The sequence below is a fragment of the Amblyomma mixtum genome, chromosome 8, assembly GCF_055824585.1.
Source record: "Amblyomma mixtum isolate Tamu chromosome 8, ASM5582458v1, whole genome shotgun sequence".
NCBI lineage: Eukaryota > Metazoa > Arthropoda > Arachnida > Ixodida > Ixodidae > Amblyomma > Amblyomma mixtum.
The window spans coordinates 106,338,453-106,366,101 of record NC_143019.1 but is presented as its reverse complement, the minus strand read 5'-3'; the positions used below and the strand labels follow the sequence as shown (position 1 = coordinate 106,366,101).

At 49.3% G+C, this 27,649-nt stretch overlaps 1 protein-coding gene across 1 annotated transcript; it reads left to right on the top strand.

Annotated features, from left to right (window-relative positions):
- The first annotated feature begins 1,956 nt into the window (after positions 1-1,956).
- On the top strand, positions 1,957-20,697 carry LOC149333804 (uncharacterized). The gene is made up of 3 exons (XM_089557805.1): positions 1,957-2,098; positions 2,839-3,369; positions 20,678-20,697. Exons 1-3 carry the CDS (start codon positions 1,987-1,989, stop codon positions 20,695-20,697), a joined length of 663 nt encoding a protein of 220 aa, XP_089413931.1. The 5' UTR covers positions 1,957-1,986.
- Positions 20,698-27,649: the final 6,952 nt, after the last annotated feature.

Genomic DNA, 27,649 nt, shown 5'->3' with positions numbered 1-27,649 from the left:
TAAGTTTCCCTTTATCCCTGCGTCTCAACTCCTCACAAGACCCTCTCTGACAGGGCACCCCTGGTGCAGAGATCAAGCTTCAGTCTTCAAGTTAGATAAACCGTCTCTGGCGGGGCACTTCTGGTGCAAGGAAAAAGAACCTCTGAAATTTACTGGGCAGTCGACAGGATCCTGCGGCCATCGGAAGACGGCGCAGGAAGAAGGCTGAAGGCAGGGGAAAGGCGACGATCAGGCAACAGCAGCGTTCGAGAAAGGACCTGCGGAGAGACGGCGGCAACGACGCAAGGACCACGCCATTAGTCCAGTGACGCGGGACTGCATCCGGCCAAGGAAGGCAGCGCGTCGAGAACTCGACGGTCACCCGCGGGTCGCAGCAAGTGACGACAACGGGCACAGGACCAGCGGCGTGCGACAGCTCATCGCAGCGTCCGGTGAAAGTGGCGGTGGACTGCGACGCCAAGGAGCTGGCAATGCGGATCGGCGCATCGAAACCGTGAGTTTCCTTGGTCGCATTGTTCACGTCCCTGTTCATGTGTTCGAGCCGGTAGAACAGTTTAGGGGTGCACACGGCGGTATGGAGGGTTATCCATGCCGGCCCTCACTCGACGTGAGGTACCGAGTAGAATTGGCGAAGGCACGTTTAGCTTATTTTCAGGCTGAGCTTGCAAAAGTGAATGGAGGAAAGGCGCCGCTGTGCGAGGAAAAACCTCAGGATGTTAAGTGCGTCTTGGAGGTATTAGAAGCAAAGCGCCAGCAGCTAGCGCTGGAGCTCGCTGAGCTCAACGAGTCTAGGAGGGCTAGTGAACTAGCCAGGGGGAAGGAACTGCTCCGAGTCCAGACAGCCTGCGCTGGAAGGCAAAGGCTTGTGCTCGTCAAGCACAGGTGAAGGAAGCAGCAGCCAGGTGGCTGTTAACAAGCAGCCGATATGCAAGAACGCCTCTTCGCTAGGAAAGGCGGCGAAAAGTGCAGGAAGTGAAAATAAGATTCCTGAAGGGCGCGAAAATGTCACAGCTCCTCCGCCACCGCGAGTGGCTAGCAGCGGAAAGGAACAACAAAATTCCGATGTTCCGGGGGCATTCGTGACCAAGCTGTCCGATAGCAATCAGGGCAGTGATATAATCCCTGCAGGCTCTTTGAATGAGAGTGTGACCTCCGACACGGAGCTAGTGTCAGGAGGAAGTCTAATGTTGCCGCAACGGCAGACGGTGTCAGGCAGGTGGCAGGAAATGCCTCGTAGCGTTAGTGATGGCAGGAGCGTTCCATTCGAGCCAGAGAACGGAGGTGGGCCTGTTGCGCCGACCGGGCGGAGCGCCGCGCAATTGTCGAACGCACCGGATGGGCGTCCGACCAGGTCCTTCGAGGAGAAGGAAATGCGTGACGACTTGACTCAAGGCAAATTCGGATCAAGTGACTACGAGTCACCTCATACAGCTTCAGAGTCAGATGATGCCGTGAAGCCGGCAAGCTCCTATAAACCAGGGAGCGGCAATTTCAATGTTTGCCCTTGCAGGAACGAGGCAAATGGCTCGAAGCGAGGCAAAGTACCAGGAGGCAAGGGCGAGGCTTTCAAATTGAAAGTCAGCGCGTGGAGCAGTACGTTCCGTGCTGCAGTACACCAAATCCCGTGTGACAGAAGCGGCCGCACTGATATGATTAGACTGGACAGGGGCTATGCTCCTTACGCAGCACGCGTCTCGTATTGGCGCGCCGAAGAGAGCGTGCCCTCAAGGGCGTCGCGTGATCAGAGGTTTGGACCCATCGAGTACCACAACGTTTTCGATCCTGGAGGGCGGCAACTTTTTAGTTATCGCCCGGTTGTGGCACCAGCCTAATGAGTCAGTGACCGTCAGGCGTTAATCGGGTTGATTAACACGTAGTGGCTCGAACGCACGCGGGGACGCTCAGTGCGACCAAGGAGGCTCACGTGGCCGCTTACGGACCCTATATGAGTGCCAATGAACGCTCCGGTTGCAAGTGTCTGTGTGCATGTGTGCGCTCGTTCGCGAGCAGGACGAGGGTGTGTACTTGGAGGTGGTGAACTGGGTGCAACCCACCAACTTGGACGCCGTGTTACGGCGCACGGCAGGCATGCCACTGTGTGAGTGCATTTTGCTTATGTTTTCTTGGTGCCCTTAAGCATTTTGCGTAATGTTGTGTTGGTTCCCGTGTGCATTTTGCTTTTAGTTTTGTTGGTGCCAGTGCTGGTGTAGCGCGGTGTGTCACCCACAAGATGGTTTTGTGACCCGTATCGATCCCTTCTTTGTTGTAATTCTAAAAGTGGCATTTGAGCCCTTTGTAGAATCTTGGGAAGGGCGTGTAAGGGATCGGTAGTGTACGCGGGGTCATCGGAACGCGGCTGGGGGCGCTCAAAGCGAAGCGTCTCCTTTCTTGGAACGCGGCCGCTCGCCAACGCGCCGGGAAGCACGGGTGTCCCCCCGCCCCGCGGTACGGATTCGCGCACGTGCTGGCACGAATGTGTATTTGTGTTTGTTTTTACTTTTATTTTGCAATGGAAAGGGCGTTTTGCCCTACGGAAGCTGGAGGGCTGGCCATGCTCTCGGTAAACCAATCATGTGAGCAGTGTAACATGATTGGAAGCTACCAAATGTGGGCCGGGCCTTTAGGACTTTAAAACCGGGCACCGGAGCCGGAATTGGGGTTCTGCGCTAAGGTGAGATGCTATGCATCTTCGGCTATGCCGAGTAGGGGCCTCCCCTAGTGTTAGCCAGTTCCGCCTTTTTGTTGTTTTGTATCTTTTTGCTGCTTGATGTCTCTAGTGCCTAAACTTATATATGCTGTAAATATCTTTATATAAATCTTTAAGTTTCCCTTCCACAGGTCGGTATATCCTGGACACCCTGGGAATCAGAATACCAGCCAACGACCCAACCCTCCTCGACATCCCACGACCCCTTCACCGGGAGCTTCTCATCAGGCCACTCCCGAGGAATATGCACCGGTTCCTCCATGAGCAGCACCGCAGAACCCGTGCGAAGGCACTCCATCGAGCGCACGGCCCCGAGCCGGACGCCGTATGGGTGGACGCTGCCTGCACGGGTGATGAAGTGACAGCAGCTGCGGTGGACTCCTCTTCATCCACCCTCCTCACACTACCTCTCCCTCCAGACACGTCCCCAGAGGCTGCAGAGGAAGCCGCAATTGCACTTGCTATCACTCGCACGGAAACCCGGTATATTTTAAGTTACTCTAAAACTGTGATTCTAAATTTTGCTCGAGGCCGAGTTCATGTCCCTGCTTTTGACATACTGGACTCGCCCGATGCACCCTCGCCCCGCCAAGTGGAGCTGATATGGGTGCCTGCGCACTCCGGGAATCCCGGAAACGAGGCCGCCAACCTTTTAGCCCGAGGTTGTTTAAACCGGGCTCAGCTGGCCTCGGATCGGGGATTCACGAAGGAGCGCATGAACTCCTTCAGTGAGCTGACCCAGGCATACAGAGCCTCACGCCAGCTCTACCCCCCGCCCCACCCCTCCGTAGATAACAAACACGTAACACTCTGGCGCAGATTACAGACACACACTCTCCCCTCCCCCCGCAGGGAGGCGTCTGCAGCATGCAGACGTTGGTGAGTGGCGACACCACGGGGTTAACCCGAGCATCCGCAGGGACATCCCCGCAGGGGGATGATGGTGAACAATGCGTCACCACGGACCCGAGCATCCGCGCTTAGCCGTGCGTGGCATCGCCGTGTCCGGGGAAAAGGGGATCCTGGTGGTTGAGCTGATGCCGAGCGTTTGGACCCTTAAGGCCCCTCGGCGGAGGCAACACACCACTTTGGCCCCAGCTTCCTGTAGACGGCACCTCCGGCCTGACCCGACCGGGGGAAATCGGCAGTCGCCTTTTCCTGTTCTCCTCTCCATCTTTCACTTTCCTATCTCCTTTCTTACAACTCTCCTGTATCCTCCTCCCTTCTTGGTTTTTTCCTCTTTTTCCTGGCGGCGAGGGTTAACCGTGTGTGACCAACTACCCTGTGTTGAGTCATATTAGGTTATAGTTAAGGTGTACAGCTGGCGTGGGCAGGACTTTCTTTCAAGTTCCTGTCGCGTCCCCTTGTTGGACTCCATGGTGGGTGGCTGGCACCATGACCGAAAAACATCAATTTTTTATGGCTCCCCCCCTTTCCAAACCTGATCGCTCTCTTAAAAGAGTGCGGAACGAAGCAGAGAACTTTTTTTCCAAAAAGAAACCAACATTTGCCAAATTCCATGTCATCCACAGTGAAGTTCAAGATAAACAGGCCAGAATTCTATCCCCCTTCATGGTATCGAAGTGCTTAACAGAAGCTTTGGGCCCCGGCTACAAAGTATCCAAAATGACCAGTGGCGATTTATTGCTGGAACTCCGAGAAAATGTCCAAACCACCAAACTCTGTAACATAGTGTCTATTGGGGACACACCTGTCTCCATCACTGCACACCGATCCCTCAACACTGTCCGTGGCGTCATCTCAGAAAATGATTTTCTACACCTTACCGAGAAAGAAATGCTGGAAGGGCTTTCCGAGCAAAATGTCATTGATGTATATCGAATCAAGATCCGCAAGGACAACAAAGAAATAGATACCAAACACCTAGTCCTGACTTTTAACACATGCACATTGCCCGAAACCATCGACGTTGGATACCTCAAAGTAAATGTAAGACACTACATCCCTAACCCCCGAAGGTGCTTTAATTGTCAACGGTTTGGCCACGGATCGCAGAGTTGCCGCGGCCACAAAACTTGCGCGAAATGCGCGTCGAAGGAACACCATTCTGAGGAATGCGACGCAGCTCTACGCTGCGCTAATTGTGAAGGAGAACATGCTGCGTACTCCAGGGCGTGTCCGTCCTGGAAGAAGGAAAAGGAAATCATCACCATTAAGACCAAGGAAAACATTTCATTCAAAGAAGCCAGAAGGCGTTTTGCACTGACAAATACATTCTCTTTCACAGCCAAACCAAACTATGCTGACGTGGCGCGCAGGGGCGGTGCACCACGCAGCACTCCGGCATCTGCCGCGGCCACTCCCACCGCGCCTGTGGTAGTGCCATCAACGCCCCAGGCAGAGACAGCCAAGGCTGCTCTGCCAACTCCAAGCCAGGGAGTGCCGGCCCATGGGCCAGCATCCCGCAGGACTTCCCCCCGTCGGGGGAGGCCTGACACCAACACATCCGCGGCTTCGCGGTCCTCCAGCACCTCTGGTGAGGTGATGGATACAACTACCACTCCGCCCGCTTTACGGCGGCGGACCGGCTCTCACGAGCGAAGAAAAGATAAAACCCCGGTAACGGGCCCAGAACAGTAAATTCCTTCAGTTCCATTCACACCCAAAAAAACAAACATGATATTTGCGATTCAATGGAACTGTAGAGGAATGTTAAGGAACTACAGTGATATAACACATATTCTAGGGTCCGTGATGCCTCTAGCTCTATGTCTCCAGGAGACCAATCTTGGTCCACAACATTCAAATATCTTAAAGCATTATACAACTTTTAGGCGTGATCGCGAACATGCAAGTAGACTCTCGGGAGGCGTCGCAATCATCATCCAAAGCGGCGTCCCGGCTCAAGAAATCAAACTGAAAACAAAACTTGAGGCGGTTGCGGTTAGCGTCATCAGCTACAAAACCATAACAATATGTTCTGTATATCTTCCCCCACACATCACATTAACATGCCAAGATCTAGAAGGCCTGATCGATGAACTGCCGGAGCCATTTCTGGTAGTTGGCGATTTTAACGCTCACTCTCCGTTTTGGGGAAGCGAACGCTGCGACTCTAGAGGCCAAACAATCGAAGATTTTATACTTTCGAATAATGTCTGTCTTTTAAATACGGGAAAAGCCACATATTGCTGCCCAAGCTCAGAAAAAATGAGCTCTCTCGATTTAGCCTTCGCATCACCATTACTTTTTAACGATTTTAAATGGGATGTTTTAAATGACCCCATGGGCAGCGATCACTTACCTACCGTCATCAGGCTCTCATCATCCACTCCAATCATCCCCACAAGGCCACGGCGCTGGAAAATTCAGCTTGCCGACTGGTCACTCTTTACAAAAAGTGCCACTCTGGAAAAGGAATTTTGTGACGACCTTAGCACAGATGAAATTAATCAGAAGTTTACTGAATGCATAATATCGGCCGCAACACTCGCTATACCACAAACAACAGGACTTGCACAAAAGAAACACAAAGTATGGTGGACAAAAGAATGCACATTAGCAAAAAAACAACAAAACAAAGCCTGGAGCGCTCTGCGTCGATATCCCACTGCAGAGAACTTACTTACCTTTAAGAAGGCAAAAGCCAGAGCGCGGTATGTCCGAATAAATGCAGAAAAAACCTCTTGGCAGAAATATGTCTCCTCAATAAACAGCTCAACAACATCAAAGAAAATGTGGGAAAAAGTGCGTAAATTTACTGGTGACCATACCCCTTTCACACTTCCTCTCTTGACAGCACCCGGGACACAAACATCTTTAGAAGAACAGGCCAACATACTGGGCGAGCATTTTGCTGAGATCTCAAGCTCATCCAACTACACAAGCACATTTCAAAAACACAAAGCAATAGCTGAAAAACAAAAATTTCCATCTGGAGCAGGTGTTCATGAGGTTTACAACCAGCCTCTCACACTACAAGAAATAAATAAGGTATTATCTTCTGGAAAAAAGACAGCACCAGGACCAGACAACGTGCATTACGCTATGCTTGCACATCTCTCCGAGGCTGCTGTAGAGGCACTGTTAAAATTCTTTAATAAAATCTGGATAACTGGAAATATACCTGACGAGTGGAAAAAAGCAGTCATAATACCCTTTCTCAAACCCGGAAAACCACCAACAAGTCCTAGCAGTTACAGACCAATAGCCCTCACCAGCTGCATTGCTAAATCTTTCGAAAGTGTAATAAACATTAGACTGACCTTCGTACTTGAATCTCGGCAACTACTAGATAAACACCAATGTGGGTTTAAGAAAACATGCTCCACCACAGATCACCTTGTCCGCCTAGAAAACACCATCCGGGAGGCGTTCATCCACAAGCAGCACTGTATTGGGGTCTTCTTCGACCTGGAGAAGGCCTACGATACTACGTGGAAGTTCGGCATCCTCCGTGACCTAGCAGAGCTAGGTATCCGCGGCAGGATGTTGAACTGCTTGAACGACTTCCTGGCTAACCGCACATTCCGAGTCCGCCTAGGAGCAACTCTCTCCATGACTTTCACCCAAGAGAACGGCGTACCCCAGGGGTGCATTCTAAGCACGACACTCTTCATAATAAAAATGAATTCCTTAGCTAAAGAAATACCCAAGTCCATAATGTATTCAGTTTATGTAGATGACCTACAAATAGCATGCACGTCCTCCAGCATATCAACCTGTGAGAGACAAATACAAATCACACTAAATAAACTAGGTTCTTGGGCAGACAAAAATGGATTTAAATTTTCCCCTCAAAAAACAGTAGCTGTTCTTTTCTGATTGCGACGAGGCCTACAGGTCGATCCCAGTCTATACCTGAATCACACTGCGCTACCAATTAAACAAGAACACAAATTTTTAGGCCTAACTTTCGACAAGAAACTCACATTTCTACCACACATTAACAACCTTAAAAAGAAAGCTTCTCAAGCCCTCAATGTCTTAAAGGTGCTCTCACGGAAGCGGTGGGGGTCCGATAGAGCAAGCCTTTTACAAATATATCGCTCTCTGGTGCGCTCCAAGCTGGACTACGGGTGCATAGTATATGGCTCGGCAAGAGCATCCTACTTGAAAAGACCATTCATAATCTTGGTCTCCGCCTATCATCTGGAGCATACAGAACATCACCAGTAGCCAGCCTATACGTTGAAACTAATGAGCCCGCTCTTGAGGACCGAAGAATCGCACTAACATGCACATACGTCTTAAAAATCCGTTCTCTTCCGAAACATCTCTGCCATCCAGTTGTCACCAAGTGCCCATCTAAAAGATTATTCATCAACAAACCACATTCTATCAGGCCATTACTACTGCGCTTTGAAGATAAATGTGAAGAGCTAACAGTACTAGATGCCCTACCGAATATTGCACAAAGGAATGAATATTTGCCACCATGGTACAGCCTGCCTTCAGTATGTGACTTCACAATGACACATTTAGACAAAAAGCAAACGCCAAACGAGTACATATTACAGGAATTCTTTGCACTACAAGAAACGTATGACACCTACATTGAATTTTATATCGATGGCTCAAAAACAGAAAGTCATGTTGGAAGTGCAGTAATCCAAGAAAAAAATAAACAGATAATGCGACTACCAGAATGCGCATCAGTTTTTACTGCTGAGTGTTATGCCATCTTCATAGCTGTAGAAAAAATAGTAAGAGAGAACATCAAAAATAGCATCATTTACACCGATTCCCTCAGTATGCTCAAAGCACTGCACTCCAGGAATGCTACTGAACCCATAATAGGAAACATCATACATAACATAGTTAAAATCACAAAACAAAAGCACAACATTAAATTCTGCTGGGTTCCTAGCCATGTTGGAATTGTAGGTAATGAGAAAGCAGATGTATGTGCTGCACAAGCCCGGAATGGCCAAATAAAGCAAGTGAACATACCACACAGGGATTGTTTAAAGTTTATCTACAGTAAACTCAGAAATAAGTGGCAGGCAGAATGGGAAGAGCACGCAAACAACAAATTACATTCTGTTAAGCCCATTTTAGGGGAATGGCAATCGTGTAGGCATCAAGAACGTTTTACCGAAGTTATTTTATGTCGGCTCCGCATTGGACACACCCACCTCACGCACAACTTTCTGCTAACCAAACAAAACAAACCTCTCTGTGACATGTGTGGTGCTGAACTCACAGTGAACCACATTTTAATTTCATGTATAAAGCTAGAAGAGCTAAGAAAGAAATATTTTACAACATTTTACAGGGAAACCATCCCATTACACCCCATGTTACTTTTAGGTGATCGAGCACTGGTTGACATCTCATGTATTTTTAGGTTTCTCAAGGAAGCAAGCATTTTAAACAAACTCTAAGTATAGAAAGCTTCACCTTTAACAAAAACTCTAACCTTGTGTTTGGCGCATCATAGCCTCAGTTGCTTTTGCGCCATTAAAATCAATATAACTAACTAACTAACACTCTCCCCTCACCCCTTACCCTAACCCACTATCATCCCTCCTTCCCCACTCCTGCTTACGCCTTATGCCCAGAACCCTTTGCTTCTTCCCTCCACATCCTTTCCCTCTGCCCGGCGGACCCTCCCCCGCGGGACCTAGAGAACCTCGAGACCTGGGAGGACTGGGAGACCCTGCTGCGCTCGGAGGACCCGGCCGTGCGGACCATCGCCACCGGCCGTGCTGCCAGTGTTATGGACCTTCGGAACATAAACACAAGTGCAGTGGTGTCGTGCGGGGACCCTGGGGCGTGCCCCGAATTCCTGTTGAAATAAAGTTTCTCTCTCTCTTCTCACCCGAAGCGAGGCGACGATATCAGCGGATTTTGAGGAAAAAAGCTTCACCAGGAGGGTCGAGGCGATCTTCGCGTATGCCGTATGCCGCGACCGAGTCACGTCACTGAATGGAAACGACGCCTGTCTCTCATGTCTCGGGTCATAGGTTGCCATTTTCTGACACCATTTGCACTCCGGCTGAACGTCCGGGTAGATTTTGCTCATCTCCGCAGGGGGGCGTCTGCAGCCTGCAGACGTTGGTGAGTGGCGACACCACGGGGTTAACCCGAGCATCCGCAGGGACATCGCCGCAGGGGGATGATGGTGAGCAATGCGCCACCACGGACCCGAGCATCCGCGCTTAGCCGTGCGTGGCATCGCCGTGTCCGGGGAAAAGGGGATCCTGGTGGTTGAGCCGATGCCGAGCGTTTGGACCCTTAAGGCCCCTCGGCGGAGGCAACACACCACTTTGGCCCCAGCTTCCTGTAGACGGCACCTCCGGCCTGACCCGACCGGAGGAAACCGGCAGTCGCCTTTTCCTGCCCTCCCCTCTATCTTACACTTTCCTATTTCCTTTCTTACAACTTTCCTGTATCCTCCTGTCTTCTTCGTTTTTTCCTCTTTTTCCTGGCGGCGAGGGTTAACCGTGTGTGACCAACTACCCTGAGTTGAGTCATATTAGGTTATAATTAAGGCGTACAGCTGGCGTGGGCAGGACTTGCTTTCAAGTTCCTGTCGCGTCCCCTTGTTGGACTTCATGGTGGGTGGCTGGCACCATGACCGAAAAACATCAATTTTTTATGGCTCCCCCCTTTCCAAACCCGATCGCTCTCTCAAAAGAGGGCGGAACGAAGCATCAGACTTTTTCATGAAAAAGAAACCAACTTTCACTAAGTTTCATGTTATACACAGTAACTGTGAACAAAAGGAAGCCCGAATCATATCCCCATTTCTTGTTACCAAATGCCTAACAGATACCTGAGGGCCTGGCTACAAGGTATCCAAAATATCAAGCGGCGACCTACTCCTCGAACTACGCGAGAGCATCCAGTGCTCGAAACTTGCAAACATCGATTCCATAGGGGACATCTCTGTCTCCGTGACTCCCCACCGATCCCTCAACTCAGTGAAAGGCGTTATCTCAGAGGCTGACTTTATCCACCTAACAGAAACTGAAATGCTTCAAGGACTATCCGAACAAAATGTAATTGACGTCCACAGGATCAAAATCCGCAAGGATAACAAGGAAATAGACACCAAACACATGGTCCTCACATTTAACACCAGCAGCTTGCCCGAAACAATCGAAGTAGGATACCTGAAAGTCAACGTAAGGCACTACATACCCAATGCCCGTCGCTGTTTTAATTGCCAGAAGTTTGGCCATGGCTCACAGAGCTGCCGCGGCCGCAAAACCTGCGCGAAATGCGCATCAAAGGACCACCAGTCTGAGGAATGCGACGCAGCACTACGCTGCGCAAACTGCGAAAGCGACCACGCTGCGTACTCCAGGGCGTGTCCGTCCTGGAAAAAGGAGAAAGAAATCATCGCCATTAAGACCAAAGAAAACATTTCATTCAAAGAAGCCAGAAGGCGTTTTGCACTTAACAACACATTCTCCTTCACATCGAAACCAAACTTCGCTGATGTGGTGCGCAGGGGCGTAGCACCACACAGCACTCCGGCACCTGCCGCGGCCAGTTCTACTGCGCCTGTAGCAGGGCCACCCACGCCCCAGGCAGGGACAGCGAAAGCTGCTCTGCCAACTCCAAGCCAGGGAGTGCCGGCCCATGGGTCAGCATCCCGCAGGACTTCCCCCCGTCGGGGGAGGCCTGACACCAACACATCCGCGGCTTCCCCGCGGTCTTCCAGCACCTCCAGTGAGGTGATGGAGGTAACTCCCGATCCGCCCGCTTTGCAGCGGCGGAACAGCTCTCTTGAGCGGAAAAAAGGCAGGGCCACCATAACGGCCCCAGAACATAAGTAAACCCCCAAACATAAACATGGCTTTTCTAGTTCAGTGGAACTGCCGAGGAATATTGAGAAATTACGATGACATAAAAAATATTTTAGGGTCAATGTCACCCGTAGCCTTATGTCTCCTGGAAACCAATCTAGGTCCACAACATATGAACATCCTGAAGCATTATAAAACTTTTAGACGCGATCGTGAGCAGGCAAATAGACTCTCGGGAGGCGTCGCGATTGTCATACAAAGCGGCGTCCCTGCTCAAGAGATCAGACTGAAAACAAAACTTGAGGCAGTTGCATTCAGCATCGTCAGCTACAAAACAATTACAATCTGCTCTGTATATATTCCTCCACATCTCACACTAACAGTCCACGATCTACAAGGCCTCATTGATGAACTTCCAGAACCATATCTAGTAGTCGGGGATTTTAACGCTCACTCCCCTTTTTGGGGAAGTGAGCGCTGTGACTCTAGGGGTCAAATAATCGAAGATTTTATCCTCACAAATAGTGTATGCCTTTTGAATACAGAAAAAGCCACATACTGCTCCCCTGCCTCAGGGAAAATGACCTGTTTAGATTTGTCTTTTAGTTCACCTTCTGTTTTTAACGATTTTAACTGGGACGTCATTGACAACCCATATGGCAGCGATCACCTCCCTATACTAATCACTTTAACATCCCCACCGGAAATAATCCCCACAAGGCCACGGCGCTGGAAGCTTCACCTCGCCGACTGGTCACTTTTTAGAGCAAAAGCAAATTTGGAAAATATACTTTTAGAAAATCTCACCATCGACCAAATAAATGAAAAGTTCACTAATTTTATCATAACTGCCGCACTTACAGCTATTCCTCAGTCATCAGGAGTAGCGCGACAAAACCATAAAGTATGGTGCACAAAAGACTGTAAGGAGGCTAAAAAACAACAAAATAGAGCTTGGGGTAAATTCCGTAGGTATCCGACCTATGAGAATCTTGAATTTTAAAAAGGCAAAAGCTAAAGCTCGGTACGTCCGTCGCAGTGCCGAGAAAGCTTCATGGCAGAATTATGTTTCGTCTATCAACAGTCAGATCTAAAGATGTGAAGGCCTGAAAAAAACACAGCAATTTTAGAAAAAAACCGGTTCTTTTCGTTTTTTTCAGACGACAAAAAATGGAAACATCGAAAATTTCACAATGCGATTTCAAGGTTTTATAATTGCTTGCTTTTAGTTTAAGCTTTTGTTTTTGCTTAAATAAACATTACAGCGTGCATCGATGAACGTTTGGAGAGCATTCGTCATCGCCGGTGCCAGGTAGTGCTTTTAAAACGTTTTTGCTAAGAGTACGCGGGTTGAAGGCCAGGTCACATATAAGATCCAGGCTTGACATTTAAACACACTAATACTTGAACTCACGGCTGAAGTAGAACAAAATGGCAGCAAATTCTACAGCGCTACACACACGGCATAAATAACATAGGCTGCTGTGCATGTAAGCGGTTCCAACGTAGCACAGTACAGGACATCCGCAGAAATTTGGTCTAGGACAGGGGTCTTCAGCGAAGCACGTGACCCCATCTACCTGGTGGCAAGGCCTTTGCACCAACCAGCCGCTAACTCGTCTGGCTTGCCGACTGCTGCAGATACCACCATCATCCGCCAGCTGCGAAGAAACTGGTCACGTTTCGGAAACGTCCATACAAGGATTCGCAACAGGCTTTGAACGAAACACATGCGAAAGCTTGTGTATGTGCAGTCAAACCCAACGTTTGTCAAACCTAGCTGTGGACACAGCTTCAATCCATGCTGCTGCGCGTAGTGCCGCATCCAGCGACAGTGACTCTAAGTCCGATATCGAGTGACTTATAGATCAGTTTTCATGTTCCCTTTCTCGGTGCAATAGGACAAGAAGTTCGTTCTACAAATATGAGATTTATTTCTCCATATTCGCCTGAAGTGCAAATCATTATCTTCTCGGTGCAATAGAACAAGAAGTTCGTTTCACAGTATGACATCTATAACTGCATATTCGACTGAACTTCGGAGCATTATCACTGATCGTTGTGCTGTTGCAAATAAATCTGCTTTTGTCACGTTTCGCAAAATTTCCAATTTTTCATGAAAAAAACCCTGAAAGAAATGGTTTTTTTATGACTTTTAAAATTTCTTGAAATTTTACATCTCTAGTCAGATCCCATCTAAAAAAATGTGGGAGCAGGTTCGAAAATTAAATGGCACCTTTTCACCATTCACAATTCCTTTTTTAACAACACCCGGCACACAAACAAGCATGGAGGAACAGGCAGACATATTAGGGGAACATTTCGCTGCAGTTTCAAGTTCATCTCACTATACACAGTCTTTTTTAAAATACAAAAACAGTTGAAAAACAGAGGCTCCCAACAAGTGGAGGCGCAAATAAAAAATACAATAGTCTAATTACCCTCCAAGAAATCAACAGAGTACTGTCTGCCGGAAAAAAAACTGCTCCAGGGCCCGACGAAATACATTATGAAATGCTTGCATATCTTTCCGAGCCAGCCGTGGACGCACTTTTAAGATTCTTTAACACAATTTTCATATCTGGGAAAATACCGGAAGCCTGGAAGAAAGCTATTATTGTACCGCTTCTTAAGCCTAGTAAACCCCCAACTTCTCCTAGCAGTTATAGACCCATAGCCCTGACCAGTTGCCTTGCCAAATCCTTCGAAAGTGTCCTAAATATAAGACTAACCTTTGTTCTTCAATCTTGTGAACTTCTTGATATCCATCAGTGTGGATTTAAGAAGGGATGCTGCACTACAGACCACCTAGTCCGCCTTGAAAATACTGTCAGAGAAGCTTTTATACACAAGCAACACTGTCTTAGCGTCTTTTTTGATTTAGAAAAGGCATATGATACTACCTGGAGGTTCGGGATTCTCCAGGACTTAGCTGAGCTTGGCATCCGTGGCAGAATACTGAACTCCATTAAAGACTTTTTATCTAACCGTTCATTTAAGGTCCGTCTAGGCTCAACCCTTTCGAGGGATTTTATTCAGGAAAATGGAGTGCCTCAAGGGTGTATTTTAAGCACAACATTTTTTATTGTAAAAATGAATTCTCTTAACAAAATAATACCAAGGTCCATAGCATATTCAGTCTATGTTGACGATCTTCAGATAGCGTGCACATCTTCCAATATATCTACATGTGAAAGACAAGTACAACTTACAATCAACAAACTGGCAACATGGGCAGAAAAGAAAGGTTTCCAGTTCTCACCACAGAAAACAGTAGCCTTACTTTTTTCACTCAAACGAGGCTTGCACACAGATCCCACATTACACCTCAACCAAACTGAGCTGCCTTTCAGAAACGAACACAAATTTCTAGGCATCACCTTCGATAAAAAGCTTACTTTCCTGCCTCACATAAACGCACTAAAGAAGAAAGCGTCGCTATCACTGAACATACTTAAAGTCCTTTCACGCAAACACTAGGGTTCTGATCGGGTATGCCTTCTACAGATTTATCGCTCTGTAGTACGTTCCGTTTTAGATTATGGCTACATAGTGTATGTATCAGCAAGGCCGTCGTACTTGAAGCGACTGGACCCTGTGCACAATATGGGTTTGCGTCTTTCAACTGGTGCTTACAGGACATCACCCATAAAAAGCCTTTCCTTAGAAACCATTGAACCACCACTTGCAGACAGACGAACAATGCTCACATGCTCATACATTTTAAAGATCCGTTCCCAGCCTAAACACATCTGTTACCCACTCATTACAAAGTGTCCATCTCGAACACTATTTACCAACAAACCTCTAGCAATCAGACCAATCCTTCTCCGCTTTGAAGAGAAATGCCAAGAAATAGACATAATGAACATATCACCTAATATTGCCCGCAAACCTGATCCACTCCCGCCTTGGTACTGCCTAACATCTGTGTGCGACTTCACATTAACACAATTTCGGAAAAAACATACACCACATAAACAGATATTACAAGAATATTTAGCACTCAACGAAAAATACGGAGAATACGAAGCATTTTATACCGATGGATCAAAATCGGCGCACTACGTGGAAAGTGCTTTAGTTCAGAATAATTGGGAAAAAATAGTACGGCTACCTGAGTGTGCATCCATTTTTACCGCCGAGTGTTACGCAGTCTTACTGGCTGTAGAAAAAATAATAAATGAGAACATTCAGAACAGTATCATTTACACTGATTCTCTGAGCATACTAACCTCACTTCACCATAGAAATGCAGTGACACCACTAATTGGTAATATCATACACAACATAACAAGCGCCACAATACAGGGACAAGACATAAAATTTTGCTGGGTTCGCAGCCACATTGGAATCACTGGCAATGAGAAAGCGGATGAATGTGTTGCGAAAGCTCGGAACAAACAAATAAATAAAGTTAATATTCCCTACAAAGATGGCATGAAGTTAGTGCAGTATAAGCTCAGATATAAATGGCAGTCTGAATGGAATATTGAAGGTAATAATAAGCTCCACTTAGTAAAACCAGTTATAGAAGAATGGAAGTCATGCTCCCACCAGGAACGTTTCATCGAAGTTATTTTATGCCGTCTCCGCATTGGACACACACATCTCACACACAACTTCCTACGTACAAAAGTAGACAAACCTGTTTGCGGAAAGTGCGGAGATGAACTAACAGTAAACCACATATTATTCTCATATACAGAACTTGAATCACTAAGAAAAAAACATTTTACTACCTTTTACAAAGAACACACTCCTTTTCATCCAGCATTGATTTTAGGCGAAGATGCACTTGTCAGTATACCCTGTGTTATTAGCTTTTTAAGGGAAGCCAGTATTCTTCATCAACTCTAATCTACTCACCCTGTGCTTCACTACATACAATTATACACCTCAGCCACTTTCTCAATCACGAGAAGGAGGCTGAGGTCTTTTTCTGAGTTGTTGGGAGCCTCGAAATCCTTGCCGAGCCAAGGATGTCTGCGGAGGTAACCCAACCTTTAAAAGTTTCTGCTATCAGACATTTTTAAAATTCTTGTCTTTCATCAGCTAGTTAGTCAATATAACTTTTAGGCCCTTTACACCACCGTTTTTATCCACTTTGTTTTCAAACCCTGCTCAAGCATATTTTTTCCATACCTTGTTCTTGGCGCATGATAGCCTTAGCTGCTTATGCGCCAATAAACACAACACCCTTTATCCCTGCGTCTGAACTCCTCACAAGACCGTCTCTGACGGGGCACCCCTGGTGCAGAGATCAAACTTCAGTCTTCAAGTTAGATAAACCGTCTCTGGTGCAAGGAAAAAGAACCGTCGCAATTTTAATTGGTGATTACGTCACCGTTTCAAATGCTAGGCCTAAAGGACTTCGCATACTTTACCTGGAAGTCTCCTTTCAAATGACGCCATAGATATTAGAATACATGGATCACCGTGTGGTATTCGCCTACTGCCACTAAATAATTTAGAAAATAATTTTTTCTCCCATGCTGTGTCGGTTTCATCAACTGAATGATGGCTTTGACGTGAGTTCAACATTAGGTCACGTGAGGCACGTGATAACTAATACTGTAGGAGGGGGTTGTGGCCGAGTAGAACCTAGGTCGCTTTGCGACGTTCAGCCAAGGTGCAGGCCAAGCGTTCGGGCTGCTAGCGAGCGTCACACCTCAGGATCGTCGTCTTCTTTCACTACCATAGTTCACCACAGTGAGCGAGCGTGGCTGCTACACTACAATTACCCCCCGGCGAAAAAGGAGGCATCCTGCCGACTTAGGGCGCACAGATGGTAGGCGGATCGTAGTACGGCTTGAGACGGTCGACGTGCACTGTTTCACGGCCACGACGGCGCGCATCTTGCGGTGGCGAAAGCGGTTCAGTAATGTAGTTGACTGGAGAGGTGTGGCAGATGACACGGTACGGACCGTGGTACTTTGAAATGAGTTTTGTGGAGAGACCGGGACTGGTTGAGGGAACCCAAAGCCACACGAGCGAGTCTGGGGTATAGGACGGAAGCGGACTGGTAGGGGCGCGAAGGTGCTTCTGGCGATTCTGATCTTGCGTTGTAAAAGAGCGGGCAAGCTGGCGGCATTCTTCAGCATAGGTGACTGCTTGAGAAAGGGTAAGAGACTCGGAGATATCAGGGCGATACGGAAGCACGGTATCCATGGTACAGGAAGGCTCGCGGCCGTAAAGAAGAAAGAACTGAGAGAAGCCAGTTGTGCTCTGTGTGGCAGTGTTGTACGCATATGTCACAAATGGGAGAATGCGGTCCCAGTTTGAGTGGTCCGAGGCAACATACTTGGCGATCATGTCGGTCAATGTGCGATTGAAACGTTCAGTAATTCCGTTAGTTTGAGGGTGGTAGGCCGTAGTAGAGCGGTGAACAATGCGGCATTGGCGAAGTAGGGCTTCGACGGTGTCTGAGAGGAAGACACGGCCGCGGTCACTCAGAAGCTCCTTAGGAGAACCATGGCGTAGAACGAGATGATGCAGGATGAAAGATGCAACGGCGGGCGCAGACGCGGATGGCAAGGATGACGTTTCGACGTAGCGGGTAAGGTGGTCGACTGCCACTATGACCCAGCGGTGTCCAGCCGGAGTCATGGGAAGGGGTCCGTAGAGATCGATGCCAACGCGGTCGAATGGGCGCATGGGGCAAGGCAAGGGCTGCATCGGTGCAATGGAACGGCGAGAAGGGGTTTTGTGACATTGGCATTCCGGGCAGGAGCGAACGTACTGTCGGATCATTCCCCGCCAGTAGAAGCGGAGTCGAAGGCGCGTGTAGGTCTTCACCACACCGGCGTGTGCACACTGGGGGTCGGCGTGAAAAGAGGCGCATATGTCGGAACGCAGGTGGCGAGGAATGACAAGGAGCCATTTGCGACCGTCGGGAAGGTAGTTGCGGCGGGAAGGGAGGCCCTCCCGTATTGCGAAGTGGCGGGCTTGACGACGGAGAGTGCGGGTCGCAGGTCACTGAGATGGTGTAGACAGGAGAGCGAGGAGGGAAGCGATCCAGGGGTCCCGGTGTTGTTCAAATGGCGTGTCGACAACATCAAGGGAGGAGGCATCAGCGGTGGCGGAAGATGTGGAGTCTATGTCACAAGGTAGCGGGGACCGCGTTAGTGCGTCGGCATCAGAATGCTTACGGCCAGATCGATAGATTACTTCAATGTCGTATTCTTGTAAACGCAACGCCCAACGAGCAAGACGGCCTGAGGGGTCTTTAGGGACGACAGCCAGCAGAGGGCATGGTGGTCGGTAACGACAGAGAACGGGCGACCATATAGGTAAGGTCGGAACTTTCCAATAGCCCAAATTATTGCCAAGCACTCCTTCTCTGTCACGGAATAATTGCGCTCGGCCTTTGTCAAAGTGCGGCTGGCATACGCAACAACATGGTCGGCGCTGCCGGGCTTGCGCTGAGCCAGCACGGCGCCGAGGCCCACGCTGCTGGCGTCAGTGTGAATTTCAGTGTGCAGGCTGGGGTCGAAATGGCGGAGGATCGGCGGGGACACAAGCAGGCGCCGTAGCGTTGTGAATGCCGCGTCACAGTCTGGTGTCCAAGACGACAGGCTGTTGTCGCCGGCAAGCAGATCAGCCAGGGGAGACAGGATGGAAGCGAAATTGCGTACGAAGCGGCGAAAATAAGAGCACAGCCCGATGAAGCTACGCAGCTCTTTCAGGGAGGTGGGTCGCGAGAACTCGGCGACTGCGCGCAGTTTTGCAGGATCGGGAAGGACGCCTTCCTTGGAGACGACGTGGCCCAAGATGGTAAGCCGCCGGGCTGCGAAGCAGCACTTCTTTAAATTCAGTTGCAAGCCGGCGTCGGTCAAACATTGCAGGACACGCTCAAGGCGGGCCAGGTGGGACGAAAAGTCTCGAGAAAAGACGACGATATCGTCGAGGTAGCAGAGACACGTGTGCCACTTGAGTCCGCTGAGAACTGTGTCCATCATGCGCTCGAATGTGGCCGGCGCATTGCACAAGCCGAACGGCATGACGTTAAATTCGTAGAGGCCGTCGGGCGTAACAAAGGCCGTCTTGGACCGATCAGCAGCAGTCATGGGCACCTGCCAGTAACCGGAGCGGAGGTCCAATGATGAAAAGAATTCTGCGCCTTGTAGGCAGTCGAGGGCATCGTCAATACGTGGAAGTGGATACACATCCTTTGGCGTAATATTGTTGAGGCGACGGTAATCAACGCAAAAGCGGTTGGATCCGTCCTTCTTCCGCACGAGAACAACGGGAGAGTCCCAGGGGCTTTGAGAAGGCCGGATGACGCCGCGCTGAAGCATGTCGTCCACTTCTTTGGTAATGACGGTGCGTTCAGCGGCCGACACGCGATAAGGACACTGGCGCAAAGGGGCATGCGTTCCGGTGTCAATGCTGTGTGTGACGACGGATGTGCGGCCAAGAGAGCTGTGCGGGAAGTCGAAGGATGGACGGAAACGTTGAAGTAATGCGACGAGCTGAGCACGTTGGTGTGGCGAAAGGCTGGCATCGATAGATCGGGAGAAAACAGAAACGGTGTCTTGGTTTGGCGCAGCAGGAGGGGAACTAATGGCATCTATCTGGAGAGGGGCAAGTTCTTCAGAGACGGAGTATGGAAGAGCGTGATCAACTGATTCGACATGTCCCAGGCACTCGCCGCGGATAAGCGTTGATGGACACGAAAAAGGGTTCGTTACGTAGATTGCACTGTGGCCATCGCATATAGTTAGAAGAGCGAACGGAAGGAGGAAACAGTGGCGACGGACAGCAGCATCAGTCGGAGTGAAGAGAACAGTCGAATCAGGATCGCAGGCGCAAGAGAAGGGAACCAGGGCTGCAGAGAAGGCAGGGATTTCGGTATCCTCAGCGACCAGCATTTTACCGCGTCGGGGAGAGGCATCGCACGGCTGGGTGGCACAGAGCGGAGACAGTTCAATGCTGGCACGGGCACAGTCGATGATCGCATGATGAAGGGTTAGAAAGTCGCAGCCCAGAATGACATCGTGAGAACAGCGGGACAGCACGAAAAACTCGGCGAAATATACAACATCCCGGATAACAAGGCGAGCTGTGCAGGACGCTAGAGGTTGAATGCGGTGCGAGCTTGCAGTGCGGAGGCAAAAGTTCGAAACAGGCGTCGTCACTTTACGGAGTCTACGGCAAAGGGCTGCGCTAATATCGGATACAGCAGCGCCTGTGTCTACAGGGGCTAATACGGCGACGCCATCAACAAACACTTCTACGACATTTGCAGGTGAAGACGAAGGACTTTGACAGTTCGATAGAATCGCAGTTCTTGCCTCCGGAACTGCGGCCGTTAGTTTTCCTCCGGACGGGAAGGTGAGCGCCGGCGCATGGGAGAAATAGATCGGCGACGGGGAGAAGGCGACCGGCGTGAAGAATATGAAGAGCGGTCAAGGTGGAAGGAGTCCGCAGGGGTGCCGGAGGAAACTGGTTGCGAGGGAGGCGCAGGGTCGTAGTGGAAGGAGCCTGCCACGTCCCGGAAACTTGGCAGGTGTTGGCGACAAAGCCGAGCGACGTGGCCCGGCAAGCCACAGGCGTAACATATGGGGCGGTTGTCGTAGGTGCGCCATGGGTTCATGACGGCGCGGCGAGGCGGCAGACGACGACGGATAGGTGTCGGTGGAGGTGGTAGCGGCGCGACAGACGGGTGGTTAACGTAGGCGTCGGGGCTTCGGGGTCTGGCGGCAACCTCAGCGTATGTGAGAGGAGCCGTCACAGGCGGAGGCCGAGGGCCAGAGGGCAAAGCGTCGGCGACCTGCTCTTGAATGGTGCGTCGAAGTGTGGGATCTAGGGGTGGCGCAGGGTCGCCAGAGACAGGCAGGAGGGAAAGTTGGCGGGCCACCTCTTCCCGTATAAAGGCCTTGATCTCGGGAAGCAGTGAGGCCGGGTCAGAGACCAGACTGCAGACCGGCGGCGCAGGAAGGGACTCGTCGAGGACTCCGGAACGGCGAGTAGAATTCCTCTGCTTCCTGAGGACGTCGTAGCTCTGGCAAAGCTGTATGACATCGACCACTGTTTGCGGATTCCTGGCGAGCAACATTTGGAACGCGTCGTCGGAGATGCCCTTCAGGATGTTATTAACTTTATCGGCCTCCGGCATGGATGGATTGATGCGCTTGCATAGGTCTAGAACATCTTCGATATAACTGGTGAAGGTTTCGGTGGCGTGCTGAGAGCGAGCGCGGAGGCGTTGTTCGGCGCGCAGTTTGCGCACAGCTGGGCGGCCGAACACCTCCGAGAAACTCGTCTTACAAGGACGACCAGGTAGGCAGGTCGGCCTCATGATTGCGAAACCACAATTTTGCAACATCGCTGAGGTAGAAAAGCACGTTACCGAGCTGGGTGGCATCGTCCCACTTGTAGGCGCTGACGCGCTCGTACGACGACAACCAGTCGTCGACATCGTGATCGTCGGCACCGCTGAAGACGCTGGGATCTCGCTGCCGGAGCCCGCCAGAACAGAGGATGGTAGCCGACTGGATGGGGGCTGTCTGGCTGGTGACTTCAGGCATAACGGGCGGCAACGGTAAGGTGCGGCTACGGAGCTCCAGGATGAGGACGAGAGGGGGAACTTACAGCAGCCTCCACCAAATGTAGGAGGGGGTTGTGGCCGAGTAGAACCTAGGTCGCTTTGCGACGTTCAGCCAAGGTGCAGGCCAAGCGTTCGGGCTGCGAGCGAGCGTCACACCTCAGGATCGTCGTCTTCTTTCACTACCACAGTTCACCACAGTGAGGGAGCGCGGCTGCTACACTACAATACAAACGCTGAAACGTTGTTTTGACTCACTGTAGCACTTATATCAACCGACTTCAAGACCTCTAATTACAACGAACGCGTATCAGCAGTTATATTGCCGTTTATAGCACCTCACGCGACCTAATTTCCACTATATGCCACAGCCATTGTTATCTTGGTGAAACCGAAACAGGATCAAGAAGAAATTCAAGCATAAACTATTAAGTGTCGGTGAATACCCCTTCCCTTCTTTGCTTAATTGCTTAGCGAGGGCCTCGGTTCTGGCAGCCTTGACGCCATAGGAAGCATAAGAGGGTTCTCACGCAGCTTCCACCCTCTCCGCTCGATGACGTTCTACGTCACACCTGCGGTAACTAAGGACGTTCTACGTCCGCCGCTTATGAACGTGGGTGGCGCTGATGAACACTGTCAAGGTTAGGTTACTTGTAAACATAAATAACCCCGAAAGCGGAAGATTTGACAGCCGTCGCCGTAGCTCAAAGGTGGAGCACCGGACGCGTAATTCGGAGGTCGTGGGTTCGGATCCCACCGGCGGCATGTGATTGTTTTTTCTTCTGCTTTTCTAATCAATTACCTTTAAGCGATAACATATTCAGTAATATTCTAAATTCATCAACACCACAAAATAAATAAATTAATTAAAAATCCCCTGTGCCCCTTGGTTTCTGTGGCTGTTGACTTCTGTCATATTTATAACGAGCCCCTCATTCCCCTTCCCTTCTTTGCTTAATTGCTTAGCGAGGGCCTCGGTTCTGGCAGCCTTGACGCCATAGGAAGCATAAGAGGGTTCTCACGCAGCTTCCACCCTCTCCGTTCGATGACGTTCTACGTCACACCTGGGGTAACTAAGGACGTTTTACGTCCGCCGCTTATGAACGCAACGTTTTTAGATCCCTTTCAGTTTGAAAGCTGCGGTGCGCGGATTGTCGCCTTTCCGTTTCCTGCCGCGCGGTGGCGCTCGCCACGCTGTTTGCCCGACCAGCGTGGCCCTTCGCGTCTACGCCATCGTCGCCGCCGCCTGATTTGGAGCAGCCAGCAGATATCAGCACGGAAGATATCAGCTCGCCTGTGCCAGTTGTTGGCAGTGACGCTTATTTACAGTATACAAAAGCTTCAAGCAAGGGTGCTTAAAGCATCCCACCAAAAAGATGCTAGAGTTTACCAACATTGTAAACAAGGCAATCTCGATTTCTTTGAAAGAAGGTCCCGTTTTTGGGGACGTTTTTTGAGAGGTGTAGACGAGCTGGAATTGCAAAACGTTGCTCGGCTTGGATGTGCAGAGCATATGGCCAATTTTACGTGCCAAGTGCTGCATTTTGTCATAGTGACACGCATGCACTTCTATGCGAGAGACGTGAACCGTCGGCTGGAGAACAGAGAAAAGGTTGTCATTGCAAATAAAAAAGCTCGCCTTCTGTAGCCATTCCCTCCGTGCTTGATGTCGTGTTCGTCGACCAAGCGACGCCAGGCCGCTCCATTAACACTTCCGACTTAGTGTGTCTGCATTTAATGCTTGTCTGTGTTCAACGAAATTAACATTCTAAAAATGAAAGTGCAGGACGCTGCTTTCGTCTGTGCGATCATTGCAAATAAAAAGCTCTTCTATAGGTTATTCGCTCCCTGCATCCAGCTAAGTGTGTCTGCATTTATACTTGTGTTCACTGAAATTGGCATTCTAAAGAATGTGCCAAATGCTGCTCGTTTGTGCGGTGCTTCGTTGATAATATAGCGCGGAATTTCGTGATTGATCTAGAAGCGGAACATCGCTAGTTTTAACCTTTCATTAATGTTTCGTGCATTCTCCCGAAGAAATATTGATAGCTTTACTCCAACACACGCATATCATCAGCGCTAAACATCGCAAACGCGATGCGATAAAGCGCAATGCAAACGATTGTTTTTTAGCGAACTGGCATCAGTCAGCTCTTTATCTCAGCCTTACTAGCCAGGCGAAACATTTCTTTAACCATGAGATTGAAGTTTCAATGTGACAGCTCTAAAAGTACAGCAAATTTGAGTTCGACGTGTTCGCTCCCAATGTTATCGCGGATGACAACGGGCTGTCACAGCAACTGGCAAGCGCAAGCGCTCCGGCGGTTCCGGGCCGACAGCGACAGCAGCGCCGCGTGGTGAGTGGAAGCGGACGGGGGCCGCTTTCTCGGGCGCGGCCCGGGGGAGCTTGCAAACTGAAAGGGATCTAAAAACGTTGTATGAACGTGGGTGGCGCTGATGAACACTGTCAAGGTTAGGTTACCTGTAAACATAAATGCCCCCGAAAGCGGAAGATTTGACAGCCGTAGCTCAGAAGTAGTGCACCGGACGCGTAATTCGGAGGTCGTGGGTTCGGATCCCACCGGCGGCATGTGGTTGTTTTTTCTTCTGCTTTTCTAATCAATTACCTTTAAGCGATAACATATTCAGTAATATTTTAAATTCATCAAAACCACAAAATAAATAAATTAATTAAAAATCCCCTGTGCCCCTTGGTTTCTGTGGCTGTTGGCTTCTGTCACGCGGTGCTCCATGTACACCAACGTCTAACGCATCGTTTGAAAGAAGAAAGCACGCAAGAAAAAGTTTCGTGTCTATAGTACTTTACTGAGTTAGGCAAACAAGGAAGGGGTATGATGGGCTCGTTGTAAATATGACAGAAGCCAACAGCCACAGAAACCAAGGTGCACAGGGGATTTTTTTAATGAATTTATTTATTTTGTGGTGTTGATCAATTTAGAATATTACTGAATATGTCATCGCTTAAAGCTAATCGATTAGAAAAGCAGAAGAAAAAACAACCACATGCCGCCGGTGGGATCCGAACCCACGACCTCCGAATTACGCGTCCAGTACTCTACCTCTGAGCTACGGCGACGGCTGTCAAACCTTCTGCTTTCGGGGGTATCTATGTTTACAAGTAACCTAACCTTGAGAGTGTTCATCAGCGCCACCCACGTTCATAAGCGGCGGACGTAGAATGTCCTGAGTTACCGCAGGTGTGACGTAGAACGTCATCGAACGGAGAGGGTGGAAGCTGCGTGAAAACCCTCTTATGCTTCCTATGGCGTCAAGGCTACCAGAATCGAGGCCCTCGCTAAGCAATTAAGCAAACAAGGAAGGGGTATGAGGGGCTCGTTGTAAATATGACAGAAGCCAACAGCCACAGAAACCAAGGGGCAGAGGGGATTTTTTTTAATGAATTTATTTATTTTGTGGTGTTGATCAACTTAGAATATTACTAAATATGTCATCGCTTAAAGCTAATTGATTAGAAAAGCAGAAGAAAAAACAACCACATGCCGCCGGTGGGATCCGAACCCATGACCTCCGAATTACGCGTCCAGTGCTCTACCTCTAGGCTACGGCGACGGCTGTCAAACCTTCTGCTTTCGGGGGTATTTATGTTTACAAGTAACCGAACCTTGAGAGTGTTCACCAGCGCCACCCAGAGCAGTCCTAACACTTAGATTAAGGATTTACGCAAATATGTAAAAGGGAGGAGTAATAACTCAAGATTTCACATAAATCTGACGTACAAGTGCTTAGAATTGGCGGCAGTACATTACAGAAGCGTCAATTAGGCTTCATCCCAGGGACCAGACCTCCTGTAAGTTTGCTGTCGCATATACTGAGTACCATTTTCGCACTTCCCAGCGCAGACAGCTACGGGTGGGTAAGTATATGCGATAGATCATATCATTTTGTCGGAAAACGACGTTTGCCGGGATGCAAAAAAAAGTGGGCCTGTACCGGGTCCCGAACCGGTTCGGAAAGGTTCGGGTTCAGTTCCAAGATGGCGAAAAAAATATGGGTTCGGTTCGGTTCCGGGCGAGAATTCGGGTTCGGTTTCGTTTTTCAGTTCCGGTTCGACACCCTGGTCACAGTGCTGTGGGGAGTGCGTTGTTCCTTGTTCTGGCTAGGGGAGAAGGGGGGGTATGAATATGACGGGAGAAAGTTAGAGCGACAGTGTTGTTCAGCAGAAAATTTTTAGAAAGTTTAGTGTGAGGTAGCTCACTACCGCCGGCACAGGAATTAACAAAGGCCCATTTCCTTTTTTCCTCTACTTCGGTGCTACAGCCAGCTGACTGCAATCCCCTTTCTGTACTATACCATTGTACTCTTTCGACGGCTCTCTTGGGGCCATCTTGAAGTAAAGTGGTGAAATTCCTGAGTTTAGTAGAGTTAGTTCTTGGGCTAGTTGGTATACTTGATTTAAACTCATAGTTTTTCAGCGCAACGGCACACATCCAAAGAAAAAAAGCAGGAGGAGAAGAAGGACGAACACAGCGCTGACTGTCAACTGTTTATTCGCACATCGGGCAAACTGGCCGCTGCGTCAACGACCGGCCCAGGGAGCACGCAAGAGACCTAGGGAATGGGGAAGGTGCTAACCTTGTCGAGCACTGCACTACTTGCGAGGATTGTAGACCGGTGTTTTCGAGAGTGAGGATTCTGAGCACAAGCAAATCAAAAACAACCCGTGAAACGATAGAGGCATATTCAGAGAGCAGGGTCAGAATGTGTCAGCGATACTAAAGTTCTTCTGTATGCTGCAGAAAAGATGTTCCTATCAAAGTTTTTGCTATAAAGATGTGAAACGAGTTTTTTTTTTCTGTTTACCTTGCACGGTGTGTGCCTGCGCTGGTCTGAGTGTATTTAAGCTGTGTGTCCCTCCCTAAATAAACCGTTGACAGTCAGCGCTGTGTTCGTCCTTCTTCCCTCCCTGCTTCTTTTCTTTGGCCGTGTGCCGTTGCGCTGAAAAACTATGAGTTTAAATTCCTGAGTTTACTCAGAAGAGGGAACTGCTTCCACAAAGAATGCGAGAGTGTCGCCTGGGAATGAGACCTTTTGGCTGGAAAACAACCTTACGGAGAAACTGACTTACACATTTCTGCAAATGGTCTATTGGTGGCTCGGCAAGCGTCCACTCTTTAGAGAGTTGTGTGTGTGAGGGATTGGGGTGAAGACAATTGTGTCAATGCGTGTTCGTGCTTTTTTTTTTAGTTGAGTGCGTTGTCAAGGGCAGGTGTTTTCTGGCATGCATGCGAGCCGCAACAAGGGTCGTCGAGAGCACCGGTAGGTTTTATTTGCAACATCATTTTCGGCGTTTTTTTTTCTGAAAAAGAGGCGGACGGGGACAATTGAAACAAAAAGTAACTAGTAACGCGACACCTCACGTTACCGGAAAATGTTAACCCAAGTACGTTACCCGTTACAGTTCCGAAATCGTAACGAGTTCGTTACTAAGTTACCGAAAAAAGTAACGTTTTACCGGTAACACCGTTACTTGTAATGCGTTACCGACAACACTGGTTGTACCCCCATAATGCCCTATGCTTCCTCATCCCGGCATCCCTTCGCTATTTTCCCCTAAGATACTGTAAGTTTGGTTTGGTTTTTTTGGGGTTTAACGTCCTGAAGCGACTCAGGCTATGAGGGACGCCGTAGTGA

Bases quoted from the DNA above. Each gene is read 5' to 3' on its own strand.
- LOC149333804 (XM_089557805.1), top strand. From the start codon at position 1,987: ATGTGTGCGCTCGTTCGCGAGCAGGACGAGGGTGTGTACTTGGAGGTG. The intron at 2,099-2,838 runs GTGAGTGCATTT...TCCCTTCCACAG, and splicing joins CACGGCAGGCATGCCACTGT to GTCGGTATATCCTGGACACC. The intron at 3,370-20,677 runs GTTGTTTAAACC...CGACATTTGCAG, and splicing joins CGCCAACCTTTTAGCCCGAG to GTGAAGACGAAGGACTTTGA.